The 19,294-nt window shown below is 41.1% G+C and overlaps 1 protein-coding gene across 1 annotated transcript in view; it reads right to left on the bottom strand.

Annotated features, from left to right (window-relative positions):
- The window catches only part of CLSTN2 (calsyntenin 2), a 609,016-nt gene that overhangs the window by 145,558 nt on the left and 444,164 nt on the right, over positions 1–19,294 (bottom strand). Inside the window, exons 3-4 of the mRNA XM_041734226.1 lie at positions 2,098–2,293; positions 1,191–1,399 (exon numbers count right to left, since the gene is read on the bottom strand). Coding sequence (XP_041590160.1) covers positions 1,191–1,399; positions 2,098–2,293 — 405 coding nt within the window. The remainder of the gene's footprint in view (positions 1–1,190; positions 1,400–2,097; positions 2,294–19,294) is intronic.

Raw genomic sequence — 19,294 nt, 5'->3', positions numbered from 1 at the left:
GCCACCTGGGTCTCTATTTTTTATTTTGACTTTCTTTCCACTGGATGGTAAGCTCCATGTGGGCAGGCCCATGTCTGTTTTGAGTTCCCCTCTGTCTCCATTCCCAGTTCCCAGAATCATGCTTGGCACTCAATGAATATTTACGGAGTAGATGAACTTCAGGTTTTGCAACATTTGCATCTTTGTGCACTACTATATGACCCTATTTGAAACAAAGTGGGGATGATATATCCCACATACTCATGCAATTAAATAATATACTTGGCAAATAATGATCATTTGATTAATATGGAGTTATTCAAAATTGCATTTAAAGTGGGCTGAGTCGATTGGGCCTCTGACTGTGGTGCTTACACTACAACAAGCTTTTTATTAATGATGATGGGGAATTAGACATGTGGCTTTATAGGACTGTTTTCAGTTCAGTAAGTTCATTTGGGATTGGGGTGTGGTGGTCAGCAAAGTATAGCCCACAAGCCAAATCTAGTTGACTACCTGTTTCTGCACTCCTGTGAGCTAAAAAATGATTTGTGCATCTTAAGTGACTGGAAAAAAAATCAAAAGACAGATAATATTCTGGACCACATGAAACTCACAGGAAATTCAAATATTAGTGCCCATAAATAAAGTTTTATTGGCATACTGCCACAATCCTCCATGGGGTGGCAGAAATTCCCAAAGACTCTGGCAAGCCCATTAGAGTTTCCTAAATGAATCTAAGCTTAGAAGGTGTTCCCAAAAATCTCCACCTCCTCTCTTAGCTTTGTTTGTTTGTTTGTTTGGTTTGAGAGCAGGAAGCAGATGACTGGGGTGGGGATTAGTGTCACAACTTGTGATATAGGAAAGGGACCCAGATATGGCCGAGTTGATGGTATGGCAATTGGAAAATTCTACCAGAAAACCATCCTGTCTTCAGTACCGGATGTGTGGCATTATGAGTTCTATGGATTGTATTCATTGAGTAGGTTTCCAAGGTGTTTTGGGGGGTATTGTAGACCTGGCTATGTGCTGCTGATAATGTGAGGCCATCCCCTCTAGTGTGGGACTGAGTTCTGGGTTACGGAGCCTACGTCATGGATGGCAAGGAAATTGTCACCTGCCATGGACATTTGGAGCCCCACCTGGCCTTCTGAGAGGGGGTGGTGGAGTTGTTTCCCTGCCTCCCACCAGGGTCCTCTCGGGACACTCACCATTTCTGTCAATGGCAAAAGGCACGTCAGTTGTGACGATTTCATAGTTGCAAATCTGGCTGTACTGGGGGGAGCAGTCCTCGTCGACGGCCTCCACCTGCAGGATGCTGTCGTAGATCTTCCCCTCTGTCACGACTGCCTTGTAGGCTGGCTCTTTGAAGGTGGGAGCAAACTCATTGACGTCCTTCACCTGGATGTGGACCACGGCCCTGGGACCGCACACAGGAAGGAAGAGATGGCGGTGAAGGGAGGATGACGCTGTCCTCCCACACCTCCCATAGGCACTGACTCCCACCCCAGGGCCCAGGGAGCAGAGAAACCACAGCCAGTCAGGACAGTTGTCATCTGAGCTTTCTGTCTGCCTGCCCACTGGAGATGCCTCCCCCTGTCCCTTCCCTGGTCCTGAGATGAATCCGCCCTTTCTCTGGCCTTCCCTGCTACCCAGCTCTGGGCAATGATTCCCTCGAGATCACCTCCCCTTTCCCTTATTCATTCCTCTTCTGTTCAGTGAGAACCTAACCACTCTGACACCATGTTAGGCTCAGAGCCCAACTCCATAGGGAGACAGTTAGAACTCAAACTAAAAAGTACCATGACAGGGACAAGCGTGTGGCACAGCAGAAACCCAGAGAAGGGCCCCAATCAGGTATGCGGGGAAGGGCTGGCTCAGGGGAGGCTTCTCAGAGGTGACACCTGGATAACACCTGAACACGAGCCTGCTGGTGGCAGAGAATGCCTTCCTGCGAAGCTGAAGCTGAGGGGCAGAGGATTGCAGGTGGAGCCTTGGAGAACCAGCCAGTGGTTGAGCACCCCGGTGTGACCCCTGGGTATGCAGGCCTGAAGAGCAGTGTGTGATCCCCACAGGTGTGGGGGGGCGGGTAGCAGGGAGCCCTGTCAGTCCACTCACTTGTGTGACTTCTTCCAGGCCGTCTCCCGGGGCCCTGCGCCACAGTCATAGGCCTGGATGATGAACGTGTACTCCTTCTGCAGCTCACAGTCGATGGGGCTCTTGGCTCGCAGCCGGCCCTCTCCTGACGTCTTGTTGAGCACCACAGCCTCAAAGGGCAGCTCCTGGCCGTGGATCTTGAATGCACAAATTTCCCCTGCGGAAGGATGGAAGACAGCGGATGCGGACCCTGAGAATTTCCAGGCCGAAGACAGAGTTTCTTCTGGACCCAATTTGCAAACCCCAAAACGTCCGGGCCATTTCCTCCACACAAAAAAAATTGTCAAACTAGAAGAAGAGGCCTCTGGAGACCCAGAGCAACATGCTCATTTCATGGATGGTAAAATTAAAGTGGTTCACACATAGAAATGTCAACCATCAAGTGTATCTGGCAGAAAAAAGGGGAGTCATGGTGTAGGGGGTGCTGGCTGATTCCCAGTTTGCTGCTTTTCCTAGCAGCTCTCCCCACTTGCCCTCTTCCCAGTGTGAGAATAAAGATTTTGCCCACGGCCTACAGATAAATGAGTGCAGAGCAAAGAGAAAAAGGCCAAAGCTTTCACAGTGTTTTGTCCCTGGAACCAGAAGCATGAGCATTGCGAGGAACTTGCTAAAAATACAGACTCCCAGGTCCCACCAGGCCTTCCTGAATCAGAATCTGCATTGTGTTTGTTTGTTTGTTTGTTTGTTTATTTATTTATTTATTTATTTATTTATTTTTTAACCAGGGTGCCTGGGAAGGTAATTTGTTTGCTCACTCAACGTAAGCAGCACTGCTCTGTCCTGTCCTGGCTTAAATACGCCACGTTGCTGTGGCCAGCTTCCCACCCCAGCCCTCCGTTCTTTCTCTCCCCCCACTTCCCTGTGGGGAGAGGGGCACCACTCAGTTGCAATTTTCTCTCATAACAGTGGGGGTGAATCTATGTGAGTTCCAGAATCCCCGTGGAGCCTGAAAAAGCTAACTTCGTAAAGAGCTGAACATGATGTGAAATTAATGCATTTCTCCCCCTCAGCTGGGTTAATGTGTAGTATAACTATTTTTCTGCATTAAAATTATAAGACCGTGAAAACATCTTCTTTTTCTCCATTGATGGATATTTATTTCTTGAACCCTGACTGCAAGTAAGCCCTGGAGTAAGTGCCTCGGGAAGTACTGAAAAGTTGAGACACATTCTCTCCCTATCTTGTCGGGGAGACCATGTGTAGATGTCCAGAAAGATAATTCATGGTGCAGAGGACTGTGTGAGCACCAGGGCAGCAGAGAGTTTAGCTCTAGGCTGCTGGGGGATAAAACACAGACTCGGAGCCCAGAGGCCAGGACTCACATTCTAGGTTTGCCACAAACTCACTGCTGTAGTCAAATTATATTGACTCTGGGTCTCAGTTGTGTCACCTATAAAATGGCCCAGGAGATGGTATTGGAGGAGGGCATCTACCCTGAGATGCCCAGCCTGGGTCTGACATCATCCCGGCCGCACTGCTGGGGCTTGGGTGAGGGGCCTAGTGTGCATTAAGGGGGACCTCACTCTGTGGGCAACCAGGTGTCTTTTTGCCTCTCGTCCAGGCTGTGGCCAGCTGTTCCAAAGAGGAACAGTCTCCCGACACTGTGGGGAGAAGGGGTAACATGATCTTATATGTGCTCTATGCCAGGCACCGAGCTCTGTATCTCCACCCAGGTGAATATTAGTCAACCTTCATAGAAAATCTGGAGGCAGGTGTTTTATTCCAGTTTGTAAAATTAAAAAGGAGGAGGGGGGGAGGAGAAGGGGAGGAAAGGGAGGAGGAGGGGAAAGAGAATCAGAATCAGAGAGGTTATTACCTGCTCCAGGTCACAGAGCTGAGGTTGGTGTAGGCCCCAGGTATGGCTGACTCCGGAGCTATGCCCTTTCTACTCCACCGCACCCTCATAAGCAGCCCCATAACTTCAAGGGGACTGCGCTGGGGACTGCTTCTGGTAGCATTCTATATTCCCATTCAAGTCTCACTCTGGAGAGAAATCCCCCATTTTACATATAGGAAGCATGCCCTGATCTCTTACTAACAATGTTTTCTGAGATGGTCAATCAATACCAATCTTACCTGTAGGCTTTTATTTTTTATTATTTCATCGATCCTCAATTTCATTACGAGTGCTCCATTTTCACAACCCCCCCCACCCCCACCCACGGACATTTCTCCGACGTGGGTGAGGAATAATGGACAAGCCAGGTTGCAGACAAGGCCTAACAAGAAGGATGGGCCCCATTCCACCACCGTTGCTCAAGATCAGTGGTGTCACTGTACTGCCTCTCGGGCAAAGTTAGCTCTGCAGCCCTATAGGGCGGAAGGGCAGGTTTTGTCTGATTCTCGAGTTTAAGTTCTCTTCTGTGTTGGCTGGAGTTGAATGGATGAACTTCTGAAATGCCTGCCTTGTGATTCTACCCCGAGATCAATGCCAATATGGGATTATTACCAGCGAATGTGCCCAGCCTGGCTCTGGGGCAGACTCTGGTGTGCCCAACCACTACATGATTATAGGACCAATCAGGCCATTTTTCTTTGAAGAGTCAAGTTAAACTGAAAATAAATGAGAGTAATTTTCTGTTGGAAACATTTGATCACAACTAAAGTGGTTCTTAAGACTCAGAAATCCTTAACAAGCGGGAAGAAGAGGATGGAGGAAGAAAGGAGGCACGGCGGAGGGAGAGAGACACAGGAAGCCTTAAGGCCACACATTTCATCTACGTCCAGCTCAGTTCAATTCAATAGGACCAGAACTTTCTGAGAGCTGAGTAAGTGCCAGGCCCCATGCTGGGCCCAGAGACATAAAGGATCCCTTAAAACACAAGGAGAGCCTATCATCCAGCACTCATTATCTAGAAGAGACAGCAAGTAAACAAGTGCCACAGGATGTTCACGTAGTCTCACCAGTTTGGGCTGAGACAGGATTTAGCCTCTTGTGAACAAAAACTAGAATTCATGCCACCCTCATTTATCTCACCTCTTCATCTGACACTTGTGCTCCAGTTGCAAAAACATTCATTCTTTTTTTTTTTTAACCCACTCATTCACCTTATGGACATTTATTAGGAACTATGTGCCTAATAGGTGACACATTAGTGAGCAAAACCAGACCTGGTCCTGGCCTATATGCTGCTGGCAGTTCAGTGGGAGGACCCTAAGCCGTCTGATAATCACAGTCTTCAATGGAGAATGGGCCATGATGTGATTGGAGGAGAGCTCCAAGGTGCTGAGGAAGTTCTGGCCTGTCAGCAGGGCAGGGAGAGCTACCTCAGGATGTGACAGCTGAGCTGAGATTCCTGAAGAAAAAAGGCCAAGAAGGAGAGAACGAGTTTCGGGCAGAGGAGCACAGAATTCCAGAGTGTTCACGATGCATGGGAATCCGGAGGCCTCAGAATGAGAAGATAAGCGTGTGATGTCTATGATTGAGGAAGCAGGGAGCTGACCACCCTAAAAGGCACCCTTTCTGTTTGGAAAGAAACACCCACAATTGTTTTGGATGCAGAAAGAGGGCAGGGGCGTTTTAACACCCATGACCAAGCAAAGAACCCCGCGGTATCCTTTCTTACACACGTTACCTCCCTGTAGTAGTCGATCGCTTCTGCTGGAAATGGCAGAGAGGAAGAGGACAGTTAGGACAGCCTATGGTTCCTTTTGTTTGGGGCTGTCCTTCCTATCAGTAAGCCTCGGGCAGAGAGTGTGGATCAGATGTGTGCATACCAAGAAGCAAAATAAAAACAGTTGAGTCCCGTTTGTGTTTGCGTGGCATTTACACTGCTCTGGTGAAGAATGAAATACATATGCACACATGAGCTATGAAATGTAAATTCTTTAATTTGGGGAGACCCTGCACAGCAGTTAACTGCTCTTCTATTTGCATTTAAGACTGGCATTGCACGGTATAAAGATGAATGGTAAAATTTATGCTCATAATTTCACATTTTAATTTGCCTTTACCTAGAACGACATCAAATAGCAAATTTAGAACACCACAAGTTGAGAGAGGATCTGTGGAAGAAAGGTCCCAGGATGGAGTGCTGAGGGGGAAGGATACTTAAAACTGCAGTTCCCAGCACCAGTATGTGACTCAATTGGGCTGTTTCCATCTTTTGTGAGGCCTGCCACTAGGATTTGTTATTAGTGATAAAGGATTGCAGTGTGCGTGTGAGGGAAGGGGTGGTGTGCTTAAAGTAAAAGTTTGTCACGATGATGACAAGTGGTGGTTTCCAGAGAAAAAATATGTTTTTTTGGGTAGGAGAGCAGCACACATGGATGCGTATACTGGACCAACAATGGGCTCTGTGCGCAAGTGAGACCAGCAGCACCAGGCCATGGCCTCAGGAGGCCAAACTTGGCTTCCCCAAAGGCCCCCTTGGGAGGCCAGACCAGAAGAGGGGCCTGGGCAGTGTCTGGGGAGGGCATGATGGCTCCCTCCCTCAGCACCCCTGTCTATCTCACCTTTACCTTCTCTTCCTCAGTAACGCCCCTCCCTACACCCCACAGATACTGGCACAGCTGTCTCTTAAGTCCTCTCATCAGATTCTGGGAGAAATGAATGAAATACATTTTTAGAATATCTTTTGTTCCTACCCTTGAATACCCTTGAACAACAGGTTGTGTTGATTTCAGTTTTCAGATGGGGAAACTGAGTTCTCAGCTTAAGTGAACCACCCAAAGTCCCTTTAATAGTAAGGAGCGGATTGAGGACTGATTTAGACCCCCCAATTCTAAATCCAGCACACTCTTTGTTCTTGTTGTTTATCACTAGGCGAGACTGACATTCTAGGACAGGGGTTCTCTAAATGTGATCTATGGACCACTGGGTTCCCCAAGACCCCTAGTGTGGGGTTCACAAATTCAAAATTATCACTCTATTAAGACATTATTTGACTTTTTCATTGTGGTGATACTTGCACTGAGGTATTAAAGCAATGATGAATAAAAGTGCTAGTGCCCGGGGGCGTGGGTGGCTCAGTCAGTTAAGCATCTGCTCAAGGCTCAGGTCATGATCGTGGGGTCCTGGGATGGAGCCCCACATCAGATTCCCTGATCAGCGGGAATCTGCTCCTCCCTCTCCTCCCCGCTTATGCTCTCTTTCGTTATCTCGGTCTCTCTCTCTCAAATAAATAAATCTTAAAAAAAAAAAAAAAGTGCTGATACCCTAGTAGCACCTAGCTGCATTCTTTGTTACACAGAGTTGGAGTAAAAAAAAAAAAAAAAGTTAATTTCACTTAATGACTTGAATAATGCAGTAGATATTAATTTAATTAAATCTCAATCCTCGAGTACACATCTTTTTAATATTCTGTATAACAAAATGGAAAGTATACATAAAGAAGCTTGCATAGCAAAGTGTGCTAGTGCGTCTCTGAGAAAAGCCTTTGTGTGAGGTGAGTGAGAACTGAACCTTTATTCATAGAAAGCCTTTTTTACTTGAAAATGATTTATGGACAAACGATGTTTATTCAAACTGGACTGTGTGGTAGACTTTTTTGTAAAGTAAGCCCGTCACTTCATGGAAAAGAACCAGTAGTATTTTGTGGCTGATGCTACAATTAGAGCTTTCAATTTTGGGAAACTTGTGTCTGCCACATTAAGTTTTCACAATTTGCCAATACTTCAATACTTTTCCAATTAGATGGTTAATGATATTAATGAATGTGACTGTAGGGTATTGTATAATGAAATGCATCAAGTTTTGAAAGATCTACTTTGGCTGGTAAATCAGTATCTTCCAAATGACCAAAGTATGGTATTACATAGTCACATATGGATAAAAGACCCATTCAAGGTACAAGACAGGGACGCCTGAGTGGCTCAGCAATTGAGTGTCTCTCATGAATAAATAAATAGAATCTTAAAAAAAAAAAAAAAAAAAACAAAGTGCAAGATAGATCAGTGGATTATAATGTAATTTTAATGTAAAAGTATATGACAAGTTCATTCACGTGACTTCAGATTCCTTATTATAACTAACCTTTAAGAAACTATTACTTATGGAGTTCTGGTGTTGTTATCAGAGAAGAATATCTACAGTTACCTAAAAAGATTTAAAAAATATTCTCCCTTTTACAGCTACATACCTGGGTGAAGCCATATATATTTTTCATGTATTTCTCTAAATAATGTAGCTCAACAGATTAAGGAAGAAGCAGATATGAGGATCCAGCTGTCTTCTAGCAAGCTAGACATTGAAGAGACTACAAAAGTGTAAACAAGGCCACTCTTCTCACTTATTTTGTTTTGGAAAATATATGATTTTTGGTCAAACTACGTTATTTGTTTTTTTTTAAATATTTTTATTTATTTATTCATGAGAGACACAAGAGAGAGGTGGACACACAGGAAGAGGGAGAAGTGGGCTCCCCGTGGGGAGCCATGGGGATCAGGCCCTGAGCCAAAGGCAGATGCTTAACCACTGAGCTACCCAGGCGTCCCATGTTATTTATGTTAACATGTAATGAATTTATTATTACTTTAATGAATTAATAAATAAAGATTTGAAAATGACTCAGTTTAAATTTCTTCTATAGTAAATATTGATAGACATAATGCACATAGACAAAAACTCTTGAGGGTCCTTAATAATGTTTAAGAGTATAAGGGGTCATGAGACCAAAAGCTTGAGAAGTACTGTTCTTGTCAGTTACCAAGCACACTTTCCATCCAGATCATGATTCCACATCTTGTTCCTGATGTTTAAAGCACAGCCCATCACCTCTCAGAGAACTCCCAACCTCAGAGCAACACAACATGCTTTGTTATCCCGAAGCCAAAGCCTTTGTAGTGAGCTCAACTAGGTAGCTCTTGATGTCCACAGACTGTTGGGGGGCAAGAAACTTCATTTCTAGATCTTCATCCAAACATGGATGGTTAAAATCTGGCTCTGGAGCTCCTACCTCTCAGGTTAACTACCTGTGTAACCTTGGGCAAGTCACCTACCTCTCTGTGCCTGTTCCCTCATCTGTAAGATGGGATGGTATTAGTAATAGTCACCTCATTGCAGTTTTGGTTGTTGGGAGGATTAAATGAATTAACATACGTAGAACACTTAACAGTGCCTGGTATGAAGTTAAGCACCGCATAAATGTTAGTTCCTATCATTGTCATTATACTGAAGAAAAGTCACACACCTCTGGCAAACGCCCTCTTCATGTCTGAGAAGTGACAGGGCTGAATGTGGAGATGATTTCATCAGCAGAAATATTTTGAATTATTCAAAAACTGTCTGCTCCTTGAAACACCTTGTACTCATCAGCCACAGCTTATCCACACTTGGCTTCCTGAACATCACTGGTCAGTGACTATAACCCATGTCTGCAAAATCTCATCCAGGGCCAGTACTGCTTCACAGGTAGTGTTTCTGGGGGTGGGTGAGCACTGTCTACCTGTTTGATTTTGCTTGTCACAGTGACGGGAGGTCGCTAATGGCTGTTATTGGGTAAGAGTCAAGGGTGCTAGGTATCCTGCTCTGAGCAGGCCAGTCTCACCCAAAATGGCTATAGCGCCCTGTTGACAAACACTGTATCCAAAGCATGCAGCTAGTCTTCTGTTGGAATTAATACCAGGCCAGGTTCACAGCCCCACACCTGAGGAAAAGAATAGACCTTGTAAAGGCTTTTCCTCCAGATTGGTGGGGTGCCTCCAGATGGAGGATGATCCCATCTGCTCTCTGCTGCACGCTCTGTCCTCTGGTATGCACACTTGGCAGACGGTGAACACTGACTATGCTGCCGGCGGGCTGGGAGCGGGCCTACCTGGAGACATCTGCAGTCACTTTAAGTGTAATAAAATGGGAGAGGACAAATGCTAATCACATCAAGAGGCAATCATGTCCAGAATACCAAGTTAGGGCTGAACTTAGAAATAGACCTCCACTTTAAAAGAAAGAGTTGATTTTAAGCCCTCTTGCTCCAGATAAAACTTAAAATGTCCCAAAATTGAAAGGGAAAGGGAAAGTTTCGAAGGATCATCACTTTTGCTGCTCCTTCATCTGTCTGGATGACAGGCAGAGGACATTGTCTGGGGTCCCGGCTCTCTTCTTCTCAGCTGTGTGCCCTTGGCTGGTTGCTTAAATTCCTCTTCATTGTAACTGAGGATATGACCATGCCTAATCCTGAAAGTACGATGGGGGTTGCACTGACACACTAAATGTGTAAGTGCTCTGGGAAGTAGAAAGGTCTATTTGCTTTTTATTATTGTGATAATAATAAATCCTGCTTTCAAGCCCGCAAGTAGCTAAATGCATATTGGCAACTTATTTCTATTAGACACCAAAGTCAGGGAGAGGGGAGGTATCACCATTTATAGCTTTCTGTCTACTTAGTATTGAACAAAATGAAACATACTGCTTTATTTAAAAGGTCATTTTCCTATGCTCTGAGATCGAAATCCCCCTCCTTCTGGAAGATTTACGCAGCACAGTTTTTGCATTGTTGAAAAACCAAAGAAGACAATGCATTTTTCCTTCTCTGACAATGACTGTTGAATGAATAAATGACACAACGACTAATATAGATGCTGAGAGACTTGGCGAAGTCCCCCTGGGTCAGCTAACCACAGTTAAGTCAAGTAGAACCTGAAGAGATGTCGGGCAGTCATTTGCTCTGCGTGGTGCCCTAAGGTCTGGAGTTGAAGGTCCCCAGGTACAAACATGTGCTGTACTCATCATTCACTCACCAAACCTTCCCTAGACATGCATAATATAATAAACAGAAATGGAGTCAATAATAATTGATAAAACTCACTGCAGCTCGCATTTATTGAGCATTTATGAGGGATCAAGCATTTATTTAGGTCTACGTTGAAAACAACCCACATCTCTTTATGTGCTGACAAGAAAAGGAGGCAGGTGAACAAAGAGTTAAGTGCACTGAAGTACTCCAAGGCTGTAACAGGTGTCTGTTCTGGGTGTGGGGAGAACACAGAGCATGATGGTCAGTCTATGTCACCCCTAGAGCCTTCCAGACGCAGCTGTTTGCTGTCACAGAGCCACCACAGAGGAGTGTTGTAGCTGCCAGGAGGACAGAATTTCAGCCTAAGCAACTGCTGGGATAAGACCTGCCTAGCGATGCCATCATGTCTTCCTCTTTACAATGGCGTTTCCGGGCTTCTGTTCCTAGCAGAAGGGTGGTTCAGGTCAGTGCCTGACAGACGAGACAGCTCCTTCCCTGTCCCCCCCTTGTGGCCTTGCAGCTGGGAGTGACTCCTCGGCCGCCTGCTGACCTTGCTGATTGGTCCCCAGGTAGCCACAATTGCTCAGGAGTTGTCAGAAGGCAGAAGAAGGGAGCAAGCAGGGAAGCCACACTGAATAGGACAGTGACTGGGTTCATAATGGCTGCAGTTTTAATGTTTGCCAAGAATATTTTAATACTCCATGTCTCAAAAATTACTGATCTGATGCAAAATTACTTCCCTGGATGAGAAGAGACACCTTTCTCACTGCCAAGCAGGAATGGGGGACTGTCAAATAGGGTCGAAAATCTCATTTAAAAATGAAGGGATCTTGTTGGCCCACAGCTGTTGGGCCACAGCCAGTTCAGTCAGACCCAGTCCACAGCCATTACCTGGAATCTACCTCCACTAATTCGTACTTGGCCTTTTGGGGCAATAATGGATGTAGAAGTGCCTGCAGAATGAAAAAGTCCCATACACATATGATGGCCTTCAACCACTCTCCAATAGTCTCTCAACAAAATTTTTGTAAGCACCTGCCTCCTGCTGGGAGGGAATCATACGAGATGCTGAGGTCCCTAGAAGCATTCAACTGTGTTCTTAAAATCAGGGTCAGGGCTCACAATTTCAGAAATAGGAGCTATCCATAGGACCAAGTAATTTTTTTAAATTGAAGTAGAGTTAACATATAGTGCTATATTAGTTTCCGGTGTACAATATTCAACATTTCCATACATTACTCAGTGCTCATCATGGTAAGTATATGCTTGATCCCCTTTATCTATCTCACCCATCCCTCACCTATCTCCCCTCTGGTAACAACCAGTTTGTTCTCTGTCCTTTAGAGTCTGTTTTTTATTTGTCTTTTTTTTTTTTTGCTTTGTTCATTTGTTTTGTTTCTTAAATTCCACAGATGTATTGAATTATATGGTATTTGTCTTTTTCTGGCTGACTTCAGTTAGCATTTTACCCTCTAGATCCACCCATGTTGCAAATGGTAAGATCTCATTCTTTTTCATGGTTGAATAATATTCCATTTTATATATATATATATATATATATATATATATAAATAACACATATCTATATCTATATATCATATTTTCTTTATCCTTTCATCTATTGATGAACGCTTAGGTTGCTTCCATACCTTGGCTATTGTAAATAATGCTGCTATAACACAAGGGTGCAGATATTTTTTTTTGAATTAGTATTTTTATTATCTTTGGGTAAATGCCCAGTAGTAGAATTACTAGATTATAGGGTAGTTCTATTTTTAATTTTTTGAAGAACCTCTATACTGTTTTCCATCATGGCTGTACCAATTTGCAGTTCCAGGATCAGTGCATGAGGGTCGCTTTTTCTCCACATCTTCACTAATTCTTGTTTTTCTTGTGTTTTTGATTTTAGCCATTCTGATAGGTGGAGGTGATATCTCATTGTGGCTTTGATTTGCAGTTCCCTGATGATCAGTGATATTAAGCATCTTTTCATGTGTCTGTTGGCCATGTGCATGTCTTCTCTGAAGAAAAGTCTATTCTGGTTTCTTGCCCATTTTTTAATCAGATTGTTTGTTTTGGTGTTGAGTTGTATAAATTCTTTATATGTTTTAGATACTAACCCTTTATTGGACATGTCATTTGCAAATATCTTTTCCCATTCAGTAGGTTGCCTTTCAGTTTTGTTGATGGTTTCCTTTACTGTGCAAAAGCTTTTAATTTTGATGTACTCCCTGTAGTTTATTTTTGCTTTTGTTTCCCTTGCCTAAGGAGACATATCTAGAAAAATGTTTCTATGGCCAATGTCAAAAAAATTACTATGTTTTCTTCTAGTTTTATGATTTCAGGTCTCATATTTAGATCTTTAATCCATGTTGATTTTATTTTTGTGTGTAATATAAGAAAATGGTCCAGTTTCATTCTTTTGCATGTAGCTGTCCAGTTTTCCCAGAACCATTTATCAAAGACATTATCTCTTTTCCATTGTATACTCTTGCCTCCTTTGTTGAAGATTAATTGACCATATAATCATGGGTTTATTTCTGGGCTCCCTGTCCTGTTCCATTGATGTATGTGTCTATTTTTGGGCCAGTACCATACTGTTTTAATTACTACTGCTTTATAGTATATCTTGAAATCTGGGATTGTGAGGACCAAATAATTAATGAGTGCTAATGAGTTTTCAAGATATGAGGATTGAATATTATAAACGCCTCAATTAACTAGAGGAAAACCTGAAGACTAATATTCAAATAGAATTGGTATAGATCATGCTGACAGATAAAATCTCTTCCTGTCTCCTTTTTTTCAGTGTCCAAACAGAGGTCTCAGACATAGCCTCAACACTGAACAACTCAAGCTCTAACCCAAACAAACCTAAAGGCTTTGTTTGTCTCCACTCATTTTTAAAAATTTTTTCTATAATACATTCTGAATTTTTCTCATCCACTTTCGGAACTTGGATAGGCACAGGATAAAAGTTTCCCTTTGAAGGACACCTTCTCGAATACTCTGCACATTTCAGGGTAGAAACCTCTAGCCATAGTGTAGTTCTTAAATACCAGATATGAGGCTAGTGTGACTGAAAAGGTGGATCTAAAATTTTATTTAATTTTTATCATTTAAATTGTACATTTAAGAACAGGTGCTCAATTCAGTTACTTGAAAACTTTTAAATATGTTTGGGTATGTGATTGAGTTTTTTTCAACTACCAGCTATGAAATCTACATACAGATCAAATATTCCCAATGAAAATTTAGAGTCCAAATTGAGATGTCTTATAAGTGTAACATACACATATTTGACAAACTTTTTTATGAAAAATTTCTCATTAATAATTTTCTATTTGATAGCATATTAAAATGATAATATTGGATATATTGGGTACATAACACATTTTTGAAAGCAGTTCCACCTATTTCTTTTTGTCTATTTAATGTGGCTACTAGAAAATAAATAATTATGTATGTAACTGGAATTATATTTCTGTTGGACAGTGTTGCTCTACATAATTAATAGTATACATCATTAAGACTAATTTTCCCATAGAAATAAATGTAGAGTACAGAGGATGCATCCTACAGTAATTGTAGAATTGTTCTGCTTTAATGCTGATTTTTATTTCTCAGCATTATTCCTAATATTTAGAGTAATGTTTTTTTCTTAAAACAACAGCCCGTTTGGCCTTCTTCAGATGATTAAACCAAATTTAGCTCAAGTTCCCAAAGTGCTGTCAGGCCTTGAATTAGCACGGCCTCTTAATGCCTTGGGTGCTTTTTATTATAAAACAGAAAATACTTTGAAATTCTAATGATATTGCATCTTTAAATAATAGCACATTGGTCACTTATAGAAATACAGATGCATGTATTGATAAAGGGCTTTTATTATTTATGAGCTAAGGTAGAAGCCTTCTGGCAATAGGATTTGAGTTTATAATCCACTTAGTCACCAAAATTAAAAATGTGTAATCCTTTATAAAGAAAATTTTATTTTTATAAAATAAATTTAATAATATCACATTGGTACTATATTAATAGTAAAATACCAATTTTACAAAATAATAATTATATATTGCATGTCAGTGTCATATTAGGTCAATATCCTCATTACATTTTTCTAATTAGAATAATTCAATAATTAGAATAATTTACACTCAATAAACTATGTTTATTTCCCTGAAACTGGGAGGACAGCAAACTTGGGGTTGTAAGGGTCCAAGTGTAGGGACCTAAGGGGTTCTGCTTCTGATGTGGATGGGCAGGACCCTAACACACTGACTCTCTCACGAAGCCCACACCCTGGAAGAGTAGCTCCCCCTCCCAAATACCTGAAGCTTGGAGAGTGACTAAAAGTAAGCAGATTTTGGAGGGGAGTAGAAAAAAACTACTAAAAATGCATGAGTTCTTGGATTTTTTTTAAAGATTTTATTTATTCATGAGAAACACAGAGAGAGAGGCAGAGACATAGGCAGAGGGATAAGCAGGCTCCCTGCAGGGAGCCTGATGTGGGACTTGATCCCAGGACACCAGGATCACACTCAACCACTGAGCCACCCAGGCATCCCAGTTCTTGGATTTTTAATAATTTTTAAAATTTGTTATAAAATGCACATAACATAAAATTTACCATCTTAACCATTTTTGAGTGTGCAGTTCAATATTACTAAGTGCATTCATGAGTTTTCTGCTTCAATCGATCCTTTGCCCTGAGGGCAGTTGCAGCCTTGATGGAACAGGGGGGGCTAAAACTCTGATAGCAAGCCTGTTGTCTTTCTGGCCAGATGGACAGGACTGCTGGAGGGTGAGGGAGGCTCCTGGAGAGGAGTGAGCCAGGGAAGGGGAAGCCCAAATTCTATGTTTAAATACCCAAGTCTCTGGCTGGTCCCAGAATGGTACATGTGGGGGACAGATTGAAAGCCATCTGCACCGAAAGCTGAACTGCTGCCCATAGCAGGAAAGGGAGAGTTTACAGTTTGAGTTGAACTAAGTTAATTGCCTGTTAAAACAAAACATCAACAGTCCTTGACGAATATGACAATCCAGTGTCATCTCTGCATCACATGCAAAATATCCAGCATATAATCTAACCTTCATTGTCATATGAGGAGTCAGGAAAATGTGACCCTTTCACAAGGGCAAAGACAACAGGGCCCAACCCCAAGACAACTCACGTGTTTGTATTTTCAAACAATTATATTATTTATTCTTATAAGCATGCTCAAGACTATAAAAGAAAATATGCTTATAATGAAGGAAAAGATGGAAATCTCATTAGACAAATACAACATAGAGAAAAGAATCAAGTACAAATTCTATCATTAAAAGAGATAATATTTGAAATAAAATATTCACTAGATGGACTGAGAAGGGCTGGACAGAAATGATAGGATAGGTGAGTGAATACGTGAGAAATCAATACAAAAGTATCCAATTTGAAGAAGAGAGAAAACAAAGACTGAACAGAGATAAACAGAGCTTTGATGGCTTGTGAGAAATCTATCATAGAAAGAGAAATAAATATTGAAGAAAAACATAATTTCAGGAACCTATGGGTTGATACCAAAAAGTCTTACATAATAGATCATTGGAGTTCCAGAAAAAAGAGGAGAGGGAGAATGACACAAAGATAATATTCAAATAAGTAAGTTTTGGCTGAAAACTTTCCAAATTTGGTGGAAGACATATACATTTATGCCAATAAACCCAAAAGGAATATATAAGGATGAAACTATACCCACGTACATTAAAGCTGAAGAGAAAGAGAAAGTAGCCACAGAAAAATGGCATTATATACAGGAAACAGTATTTTGAATGCCTGCTAACTGATCACAAACCATGAAAGCTATAAGGCAAGGGAACAACATCTTCAAGGGACTAAAAGAAAAAAACCCCTATCAGCCCATAATTCAATAAGAAGCAAAAAGAGCTTTCAAGAAAGAAAGTGAAATGAAGACATTTCAGTTCATCTCCACCAGACTGTCACATAAAAATATGCTAAAGGAATTTTTTTTCCTAGCAAAAGAGAAACGATATTATGGAAAATATGTGTCTGCAGGGATAAAGGGAGATCATCAGGAATTGGGAGTATCTAGGTTAAGTCTAAGAGACTATTTTTCTCCTCCTATTTCTTTAAAAGAAAAAAAATGAATATATATGTATATATGTATATATATATGATTGTTTTAAGTAAAATTATAATATTGTGTAGTGGGGTTTATAATACGTATAGATATAATACATGTGACCACTGTAGCATAAAAGATGGTAGGAGAGGAGTGGTAAATGTATATGGTTGTGGTATTTCTGCAGTTTGTACAAAGTGGTAAAATACTAATTCTAGGAAGACTTTAAAAATTTATAAATATATACAGGGAGCAAGTAGCCACTAAAAATAAAAGAAACAGCTAAAAGTCAATGATAAACCAAAATAAAATTCTAATGAATATTCAAACAATCCCAAAGAAGGTAGGAAAGGAGCAACAGAGAAACAAATATCAGAGGTTAAACAGAAAACAAACAATAAAATGATAGATCTGAATTCAACCATATAAGTAATTACATTAAACATTCCAATAAAGAGGCAGAGATGGTCAGAATGAAAAAAAATGCAAGAGACAGCTATATGCATCCTGTCTACAAGAGATGCACTCTAAATATAAAAACATACATAGGCCAAAAGGAATGGTAGAAAAATGTCTGATACAAATTGTGGGCAGAGGAAGGCTGAAGTGGATACATTACTATTAGATGAAATTGATGTCCAGCAAATAATATTGCCAAAGAAGGACATCACGTAATTACAAATGGAAGAGATAACTATTAGAAAAGCACATGCACCTAATTATAGAGCCTCAAAACACATGAAGCAAAAATGGACAAAATTAAAGGAAGAAATAGACCATTCCACAGTCATAGAAGAAGAATTTTAGTAATTGATAGAATTGCAACACAAAAAAATAATAAAGTCATAAATAACCCAAACAATGCTGTTAATCACTTTGTCCTAACTGATATTTAAAGAACATTACATGCACCTACCTGCAGAACACATATTCGTTTCAACCTCACATGTCATGTTCACAAAGATCATGTATGGGCCATAAAGTAACCCAATCAATTTAAAAGCTGAAATCCTAGAGTGTGTTCTCTGACCGCAATGGAATTAAATTGGAAATCGACAGCGTTTAACAATAAGCGGTCTACAGAAAGCCCAGATATTTGGAAATTAAACAATATACATTTAAACAATACATGACCCAAGAAGAAATTGAAAGAGAAATAATTGGAACTGAAGAGAATACAAATATAATATATTAAAATCTGTGAAATGCAGTTAAACTGGTGCTTAGAGAGACATTTGTAGTTTTAAATGCATATATTATAAGAGAAGAAAGATCGAAAATCAAGAAGTTACTAAAAGAAGAGTAAAGCAAGTCTGAAGTGGGTAGATTAAGAAAAAAACCGCTGTTAATTATTACCATATTTAAATCATATATTAAATCACTAGGATTTTTTTTTTTCCAGAAGCTCTTTCCACAAAGCAATTCTAGGCCCAGATGGTTTCATTGGTTTCTATCACTCATCTAAAGAAGAAACAGCACTAATCACATATAATTTGTTTTTAGGAAATAGAGGAGGAGAGAACGCTTTCTCCTTTTCAGAGGCTGGCATTACCGTAATTCCAAAACCTGAGACAGACATTGTGAGTGAAGAAAATTATAGACCTCTATCTGTCATGAACATAGACACAAGAATCCTCAACAATATATTAGCAAATTTAATCCAACTCTATAAAAAGGATTATGACTAAGTAGAATTTATCCCAGAAAGGCAAGTTTCAGTCAATGTAATTACTGTATTAACAGGATAAAGGAGAAAAAAACATGGTCACTTCAATAGAGTTAAAAAAAATTCACCAAAATTCAAGACCCATACACAATAAACTCTCTCAGGAAACTAAAATTAGAAGGGAGGTTGTTCAAGCTGTTAAGGGGCCTCTGTGATAAACTGACAGCTAACATACTAATGGTGAAAAGTTAGATCCTTCCTTCCCAAGGTCAGGAACAAGACAGGAGGCCTGTTCTCACCACTTAATAGTTCTTGAGTGTTTATTATGTGCCAGGTACTGTGCCGGTGGCTTTAGACAAACCCTTTGTGCAAGGACCAAACCTCTTCCCATTATAGAGATGAGAATGTTGGAACAAAGGGAGGGAAGGAGAATTTCCCAGTGTCATAAAGTAATTGTAAGCCAAGATTTATTTTTTAAAAATATTTTATTTATTTACTTGACGGAGAGAAAGAGAGAGAGAGAGAGAGAGAGAGAGAGAGAATAGGGGAGAGAATAAGCAGAGGGAGCAGCATAGGGAGAAGGAGAAGCAGGCTTCCTGCTGAGCGCGAAGCCCAGCATGGGACTCCATCCCAAGATCCCGAGATCATGACCTGAGCCGGAGGCAGATGCTTAACCGACTGAGCCACCCAGGTGCCCC

Source organism: Vulpes lagopus, chromosome 19 (genome assembly GCF_018345385.1).
Source record: "Vulpes lagopus strain Blue_001 chromosome 19, ASM1834538v1, whole genome shotgun sequence".
NCBI lineage: Eukaryota > Metazoa > Chordata > Mammalia > Carnivora > Canidae > Vulpes > Vulpes lagopus.
The sequence above is the reverse complement of the archived record's forward strand: the minus strand, read 5'-3'. Positions and strand labels throughout refer to the sequence as shown.